Source organism: Vicia villosa, linkage group LG6, assembly GCF_029867415.1.
Source record: "Vicia villosa cultivar HV-30 ecotype Madison, WI linkage group LG6, Vvil1.0, whole genome shotgun sequence".
In the NCBI taxonomy this organism is placed as follows: Eukaryota; Viridiplantae; Streptophyta; class Magnoliopsida; order Fabales; family Fabaceae; genus Vicia; species Vicia villosa.
This window is the reverse complement of record NC_081185.1, coordinates 152,323,631-152,333,457: the sequence shown is the minus strand read 5'-3', so window position 1 is coordinate 152,333,457 and position 9,827 is coordinate 152,323,631. Positions and strand designations below refer to the sequence as shown.

At 31.0% G+C, this 9,827-nt stretch overlaps 1 protein-coding gene across 1 annotated transcript; it reads right to left on the bottom strand.

Moving 5' to 3' along the window:
• Nucleotides 1-6,334: 6,334 nt before the first annotated feature.
• LOC131612805 (nicotianamine synthase-like) lies at nucleotides 6,335-7,592 on the bottom strand. Its single transcript, XM_058884552.1, has one exon. It carries the CDS (start codon nucleotides 7,535-7,537, stop codon nucleotides 6,575-6,577), a length of 963 nt encoding a protein of 320 aa, XP_058740535.1. The 5' UTR covers nucleotides 7,538-7,592; the 3' UTR covers nucleotides 6,335-6,574.
• Between the last annotated feature and the right edge of the window lie 2,235 nt (nucleotides 7,593-9,827).

Below are 9,827 nucleotides of genomic sequence, written 5' to 3'. Positions count from 1 at the left end.
ATGAACTGAATTTTGCTAGTAAATTCACTGCAAAAGTTATATCGGGTCTAGTATAGTTAGCAAGGTACATGAGTGCCCCAATGGCACTAAGGTAACACTTATGAGCTAAGATCCTCTTCATTACTTTCCTTAGGCCTAAAAGGATCATTTTCAATATTAAGTGTTCCACCCATCATTGGACTACTCAAAGGATTTGTCTTGTTCATGTTGAACTTTTTCAATATTTTTTCTGTATAATTTGATTGATGTACTAATATACCATTTTTGGTATACTCAATCTGTAAACCAAGGCAGAATCTGGTTTTTCCCAGATCTTTCAATTCAAATTCTTTCTGTTCCTGTAGAACACTTTTGATATCTCATAGAAGAGGATTCCTGTGATACATTAATTTAAATTATTATTTTTTAAATATTATTTTTGTTATTTCTTTATAATTTGACATTGTGTTTGGTAAAACTAATATAGTAGCAATTAGTTAAATAGGATATATAACTTGTAAGAGAAAACAAGTGGAAGTTCTATTTGACAAAGAAACATATTGAGTTGATTTGTTTCAACATCTGGACAACATGTCGAAAAAGATGTCCTATGCAAGTCATTCGACATCGCGCCTGAATCAGAATTGTTGATTGAATCTGACTTAGTAATAAACAGCAATGCGGAATAATACTAACCAATATTATGCAATCATAGGTGGTGCATGAAAGATTTGGAAGAATCAAATCAAAATATGTTTGAATGAAGACTTTCTAATTTTGGAGATTTATTAGGAAGATTTGATTAAAGACCTATTTTGTAGGAGAACCTTTTGGAGACTTGTTACAACATGTTTGTTGTAATTAGAAGCCCAAGTCCAGTTGGGTATAGGTTATGTTTATGCTATAAATATAACATTTTGTAACCTAGGTCGATAAGGATTGAAGATGTAGAATCCTAGGGTTTGGAAGGGTGAACCTCCCGGGTTGTGGGAAGGTCACCATGCCTGTCTCAAAGCTATGAAGCAAGAGACATATTGTTCACCTTGAAGCCCGTAGGCAAAAGGTGCATTGTTCTTGGAGGAAGCTTTTAAGCAACTCTAAGTTAGTGTTCTTAGTCAAGAGTCTTGACTAAGTATTGTCTTGTAAAGTGTGTCCTTCGGTTGTTGTTTAAATAGCTGTTACTGAGTTGTAGCAGTTAGGTATCACTAGGGGGTGAGTGGAGGTTCTCTTGTCTTGGATAGGTTTCTAAGATAAAGGTTTCATTGGGTAGTGACTAGGTAAACCAAAGGTTGTTTATTTGTAAACCGGAGGTTGTTTGCATAAAATAGTACTACTGATAGTGGAATCTTCTTCCTGGCTTGGTATCCCCCATAGTAGGTGTGTTTGTCACCAAACTGGGTCAACAATTGATTATGTTCTTTACTTTTCAGTATTGTGCAAAACTGTTTATATCTTGCCTGTGTTTTTCATGACAGACCTGATGTCTCAACATTCTTTAGGACATCTGGGTCTGCTGCACCAGAATTTCAATTGGTATCAGAGCAGGCATCCTGCTCTATTCTGGGTGAGATCCTGGGAAGGTACTTTCAGGTCATGGGTAAGGAAGAAAGTATTTAGTGAAAAGAGGTATGAACTTGGAAAATTCATACTATTGTACGGATGATCTCTTGGCAATGATCATTGGTTATCTAGAGCAGAAGTTGTTCCTATTTGTTGCCTTCAGGCCTGTAGCTTGGTGGAAAGCTATTGTATGTAGGGTTGATTTATTTTTAATCCTATGTTGCCATGCTTATACTTGGATAGCGGTATAAGCATTGTGTCTGAATATTGTTGAGGAGCTTGTTGTTTTCCGCTGCATGGTATCTAATATAACCCTAAAAGTATGGGAAGGATACTAGGGTTATTGCCCTCAACAGAGTATATGCCAAATGTTCCAACACATTTATTGAAAGTGTCAAAGATACTTGAGATCTTCCTCAAGTCGAATCATAAAGACATTTATCAAGAAGGTTGATGAGAATTAATTGATCAATGATGTTCATGTACATCCGCATATTGTTTGAAGACCTTGAAGACTGTCAATGATGGTGTGATGTTCTATGGTATGTTAGAACATTATTTCAGCAGGTATGCAACTACCGGTTGAAGAGTAGATGTTTTGGGTGCTGAACAAAATGTTGTGAATACTTTTGTTTGGAACTCTCTCCTGATTTGGAATAAGAGACATCTGACTGGTGAAGGTTGATCTCATTTGCTATTGCAAGGATTGGAACTTGGGAAAGTTCTTACATGAAGACATCTAAGATGAGGTGTTGTTGATGTATTTCCGCTGCATGGTATCGCTTGTAAATATGGTTGTCTTAGCATTAGGGTTTGATCTCCTACCTTTATTTTTCTATTACCAAGATTTTAAGTTTGAAATTCTAAACTAATTTTAAAAAAAAAAAACTAAATTCCTCGATATATTTAGATTAACCATACTTTAATAATTATTAAAATCATCCAAAAATGGAAGCTAATATATATATATATATATATATATATATATATATATATATATATATATATATATATATATATATATATATATATATATATGTATATATATATATTAATTGAGTTAACGATTAAAAGGAGTTGAATGTACATAGTTCAATCCATAACATTAAGAGTCTAATGTAGTGATTATTTAAGTATAATTTTTTTATCAAGTTGTCTAGTAGTTGAAAATTTCACCTCTAGAGATAAATAAGTGGAATATCGCATATTTGAACTCAAACTCCTGCATCTTATGTTTTTGTATAACTATCGACTGAGCTGACATAAATTTTGACTAAATCAACTATAAATAAAAAATTTATGTAATTTTCAAAGAGAAATTTTAGTATATATATATATATATATGTTATACTTTGTTTTATTAACTATTATAAAAAGGAAAATTCTCATTGCACTCATATACTTCCTCACAGATTTATGATGAAAACCCCAAAATACCCCTATATTTCAGTTATCCATATTCAAATATACATTTTTTAAGAAAAAATATGACTTTGCATATACATATTCGAAGTCACTCCTTTTTTGAGAAAGAGATGACTTTGGAGATGTATATCCCAAATAATCCAATTTTTGGTGTTGGAATTTTTCGAATATACATATCCGAAGTAACTTAATATTTGTTAAAAAAATCAAGGTGAATCAATACAATTAATAGTATAATTAATTGTATTAATCAAAATATATAATTAAATATATATCATTATAATAATAATATTAACATAATAAATATTTAAATTAACACATTATTTTTATATAAAATTAATAAAAAAATTAATATAAATTAAAAATTATAATGTTAATAAGAGAATTTTTTAACATGATAATCTCATTAATTATAATGCATAGTGTTGTAGTCATTTAAAAATAATAACTTTTATAATTTATAACAAATAAATTATTACAAAATTAAAATTTTATTTAATCTCTATATTTCTTATTTATAACAATTTTTATTTAGTTATTCTTTATTAATAATAACTCACTTTATTATATTATAACTATATTATAAATAAATATCTTTTTAAAACAAAATCAAGAGAAATTTGTGATTTTGGTTAATTCGGATATGCATATTTGAATTGATCCATATCCTAAATTTTCGTTGGGGTGAGTTCGGATATGCATATTCGAATTAACCTATATCCCAAATTTTCGTTGGGGTGAGTTCGGATGTGCATATCTGAATTAATCCATATTCTAAGTTTTTTTTGGAGTGCCTTTAGATATGTATATCCGAAAGGTATTTTAAGATTTTCAGGAATATTTTTCACCCTTTATGAGTGCAATGAGAAACTCTCTTATAAAAATTAGAACAAGGCCTCTAATTTGTTTAGAGAAAAATAAGAACAAAATAAACATTCAAAGTAATAATAAGTTGGTTAAAGACCTCACTTAGAAAAACACTAAAATCCTGATCATTAATTAATATTGATGTGAATATGACCATCAAAGCTGAATGGAATATGAGTGCATGGATAACAAATGAGAGTGACCAAACCCTAGCTTCGGCAACATGGAATCAGAGGGGTTACGACAACCCAACCACCATTGAATGTCAAACTATTCTCAACGCTGCTAAGCTTGCGGAGGAGATGAAGGTTGTGGAAGTTGAGATAAAGACGGATTACAAGATTTTAGTGGATTTTCTTAATCTGAATAAAATGAATATGGACATATCTAGCAACACCAGGGACGAGAAGGATTGCCAAAAGAGTATCTAAAACAATCTAGCCAAGGATAAAGGGTTCAGCTTAAACAAAAAGAGGAGAAGGGACGATAAAACGAACTCTATAAAACGAACTATAGAGAATGTAAGGAAGGGGACACCAGAGGAAGATTGTAAAGAATGGGGAAAACAGAGGAAGCTAGGATTAGGATTTGATGATTTTAGTTATTGGTAACTTTCCTTCTATCTCACTTTAAATTAATCTTTCTCTCTCAATAAATAACATTAGTTTAATTATGCATTCATCTCTTAAATACACTAAAGTCACAAAGTCACAACAACAGTGAAGTCACTGAATCTTCTCTCGTATAGAAAATACATGGATAATGGAACGAAGCAAAGAGAGACATGACTCATATGAGAAATCTGATGAATAGTACTAATTAAACCCTAAATTTTTTGGATATTGAATCATTGCTTACACTAGTATAGAGAAAAATGAGATGGGTCATTGCTTACACTAGTATAGAGAACAATGGGATGACGCATTACCTAGCCAAAAAAAAACTATAGTGAACAAAAACCTCATTTGTATGGAATCTAGACCTAAGCCAAACTGACACTTTTAAGTGCTCTTTATAATGTGTTGTTTTTTCAAAAAATAACAATTTTTAAAAGATATGATATTTGAATATCAAAACATAAACATTTTATATGATATCAACCAACGAAAGCTTATAAATTCTCACATTAGTGCTGGACAAACTTCTAATCAAGTGAATAATTAATTAATTAATTTTTTATATATATATATATATATATATATATATATATATATATATATATATATATATATATATATATATATATATATATATATATATATATATATATATATATATATATATATATATATATATATATATATAATATCATATGAGAATGATTTTTTTATATGAGAATGTGATAATGAATCTGAACCATTGAATTTTAAAATAAACGGTGGAGATTATGTGTGAATCTTTTTTTCTCTATCCTACATCATTTATTTTAATAATGGAGGAGAGAAAAAAAATTCACACATAATCTCCACCGTTTATTTTAAAATTCAATGGTTCAGATTCATTCTCACATCTCATATAAAAAAGTCATTCTCATATGATATGCCATATATATATATATATATATATATATATATATATATATATATATATATATATATATATATATATATATATATATATATATATATATATATATATATATATATATATATATACACTAAACTGTAATAATAGAACTCCCATTTCTTAAAATATATTCTATATTGAGAAAATATCAAGATATATTCCTCTTTTGGAGTATGGGCAGTAGCTATAATAATTTATTTACTAACAGAACAAATAGATGAAAGGAACCAAATGTCAGAAATATCTTTAATCACTGACTTCTATAAACTAACAAAATACATATTATATACTGTACATGATTTATGATTATAACCCAACAAAAATAATGTCTCTCCACCTTATAAAAAATTGGATTTTTTTTTATTTTTAAGTTTCTCCATCAACGTTAACTTCCTCAATATAGCAATATTATTGGCATCTTAATTGTGGAAGATATAAACCTAGCAATTTCATGAACTGACAGTTGAAAACAATTTAAAGATATCCTTAATGCTTCCTCAATTGGTTCTATTATAAGGTCGAAGGTATCTAAATATGCCATCCACATAAATTTTATTATCATTGATGGATCAATTACGTATCTTGAAAAAGGAAGATAAGTAGGCATCCTTTCAAAGCAAACAAAGACGTTTCTGATTTGATAGCCAAAATTGTTAAATAACGGTAGCATAACAATCGCATAAAAACTTTTGCAATTTTGATCGGTATAAATCTTGCAATAATGATTGCAGTCTCTGTGGTCACATTTTTTTATCATATAAAATTGAATAACAATATTGATATCGACGACTTTTGATATTGTTTTGTCGCGGCTGTTTCTGCACATTATTTGAAAGGCAAATTGATTAGACACCAATGGAGGAAGATCAGTTTTTTGATTGATTGAAACTGAAATTAGTTATTCAAGTTAAAAACAAAGGGGGGACAAAGTACTTGATTTAAAACACAATAATCTCTTTATATTTATTGAAAATTTAAATACAATATGAAAATCACATATGTTGTGCTCCATGAAATACAAAGCACTTGGAGATCACATGAATAGAAAATATATAGTATAACTAAATTGTAATGACATGACACAATCTTCATTCAATCTTGCTAGCATGTGCTAGAGATATGCTAAGTAAGTAAATAAGTAGTAGATATATAAAGCAAATCAGAAAGGGATAGAGATTCACATGAGTTGATCCTCAATGGTCAATTCCTCAATCATATTTCCATGGTTGAGGCTCCTAAGAGGATTGAAAACTTGAATCTCAGAGCACTTGTTTGGTAGGATCATGGAACCAAGGCCTTGATCAAGTGAGTGTTTAGGCACATGATACTTACGCGATATGACAACCGAGTTGATAACTTCATCCATAGGGTGGAAGATCGAGAGGACCTCAAAGCCTCGAAGGTCAGAAGGTTCAACTACTGGATAGAGAAAAGCACGCGCTCCATGAGCACTCCTTAGCATAAGAAGTGCTCCAGGAGCCATGTGCTTCTCCAGATGATCAATAATTCGATTCTTCTCCTCCTTGTTCATACCAACAAGGGCAGCTAGGTAAACAATTTCAAACTCTTTCAAATCATCAGTCACGTCCAATATGTCATTGGTGTGAAAAACCATACGGTTTGACAAGTCAGGATCAGATGACACCAGATGCTCTGCGCTAGAATTAGCCAGAGGGTCGATGTCGTAGTTATGAAAAGTGGTTGAAGGTAAATGATTTGATGCCAATACAATTGAGGTAAGGGGAAGAGGTCCAGAACCAATAAAAGCAATTTTGGAAGGGACATGAGAACAGTGTTGGCTAAGGATAGAAAACTCAAGGTGACCAAGTTTGATGTAGTTAGAGTAATAAGGAAAAATATGAAGATGATCAAGAGGGTTTTGGTATGAACCTAAAATAGCTGAGTAGTGTCTCTCCAAATACCCTTCAGCTTCACCACATAGCCTTATGAGGTGTGACCTTTTTTCTTGAATTGTTTTTGGGAGTTTTGTGACATCTATAGGACTAGGTGGCATGCATGTGAGGACAAGTTCAGTGAAAAGCATGTCGACATTTTTGCAAGGTTTGAGTGTTTCAAGACTTGAGATTTGTTCATACAAGTCACACACTTTTTCAATCAATAACTCTTCTTGGCAAACCATGTCGACACTATGAGGTTATGGAAAGACTTGGTTCAAGAAAATATACAACTAGGACATGGGAGGACTCAATATTTATGGACAATTGTGGGGCCCACAAGGATCAAACCCCCTTGAGTTGAGACTTTGGTATTGTCTTTTTTTAAAAATTATATTCTATTCTATTTTCGTGTTGATATTGTTATGTGAGGAAAGTCTTTTTAAAACATTATCATACATTGTTTGATATTAACTAAAAAAGATTTTATAGGTCTTGTAAACATGATTTCATTAGAAATTTAAAATAAGTTATTTAGGGAAGTGTTAAAGAAACTGTCAAAAACGGAGTAGTGTTAAAAAAAAGTTGTCAAAAAAGGAGTAGAGTTAAAAATACTTAAATTTATAAATTGAGAATATTTACATTAAAGACATCAACGTTGTCATCTTGTTTTTAGTTTCTTTTTATGTACAATTTTGTTTCAAAATATTCTTATTCGGCGGATGAAAGATTTTAGAATCCAAAACCAAAACTTTGTATATTTTATAAAAACTTGAAGTTCTTCTACTTAAAAAAAAAAAACATTCATTTAATGGATCCAAAACCTCGAATGGATTGAGGTTAGATGTGCATGGGAGTTTTTTCAATCTATATGGAATTTTTGGCATGTTTTTTTTTTTTTTTTTGTGTTGGGCTAAGGTTTTTTTGTGTGTGTTAGGGCTAAGGTGAGAGACCTTAATAAATTTCGTACGTAAGCGAGCACCTCTCTTTTTTTGTTTTGTTTCAAAACATTTAACAAGGTTATTAATTTTCGGAATATAACAACTCCTACTAAATATAGATGAACAATAATTTTATTTACACTCTTGCTTAAAAGCTCATGAGTGAATCATAATGAACAAATAACAATCAGTCCAACTTAGTATCAACATGAGAGGATCACAAATACAAAGAACAAACAAAATTCTAAAATACACTAATCCTTATTCTCAGCTTCGTCATCTTCTTAGGTTTAGACTCCTCCTTTATATTGAACATAACCTATATTAGACTTATTCTAAACAAAATATCACACGAGCTCTTCAAAGGAAGAAAGTCGAGCATTTCTTATTTTCATCAGTTTGAATGTACATGTTACATTTTGAACAACAAAGTTTATCTAAATAAATTTGATGCCAAAGCCCAAAAGGGTATCTTCTTAGGATACTGTGAACGCTCTAAGGCATACAAGGTGTATAACTCTGAAATCAAAATGGTTGAAGAGTCAATACACATAAAATTCGATGACAAAGATCTTGAAAATCACATGTCAGAGCTTGTTGAAAGTTTTGCAAAGTTACAGGTATTTGAAGACTCCTCAAAAGCTGGCCTTTCACAAGTTTCTCAAGATTCAACTGCTATATGTCTAGAAGTTGTTGATCCAAAGGACAATCAAGCTTCAGAAGTTGTTGGTTCATGAGCCAATCTAACATCTGAAGCTAATCCATAGGCAGAAGGTTCTGAAGTACCTCATGATGGTCCTTAAGAAGCAACACAATCCAAAAACATCTTCAAGTACAAGTCTTCTCATGCAGAAGAGCCAATCATTGGAAAGAAGGATAGTCATAGGAAAACAAGATCTCCATTCAGAGATGAACACTTTATGCTAGTACTCATCTCCATGATTGAACCTACTTTTGCTGATGAAGTTTTATCAGATGATGGATGGATTGTGGCTATGCAGGAAGAGCTTAACTAGTTTCAAAAAAAATGATGTTTAGGATCTGGTACCCAAACCTCATCGGAAGAACATTATTAGAACAAAATTGATCTTCAGAAACAAGCTCAATGAATAAGGAGAAGTGGTAAGAAATAAATCTAGACTTGTAGCTCAAGGCTACAATCAACAAGAAGGTATAGATTTCTCTAAAACCTTTACACTTGTTGCAAGGTTAAAGGCAATCAGACTACTCCTTTCCTATGCTATTAATCATAATATTATCTTATATCAAATGGATGTTAAGAGTGAATTTTTAAATGGTGTGATTTCTGAAGAAGTGTATACTAAACAACCTCCTTGATTAGAGATGGAGCATTAAAAGAATTTATATAGAGTAGCACCCCTCACCTTATAAGCCGGTTTTGTAAGGATGAGTTAGGTTAAACTCTAATGTGGAAAAACAAGCATTGTCACAACCCCAATGCTTTAAAGCTATGTAAGTTGAATATAATTCTATACTGCAAAATGGCATGTGGAAACTCACATCTTTACCTCCAAATATCCAAACAATTAGCAGCAAATAGGGTTTTCAAGACCAAAGAAAATCCTGATGGGAG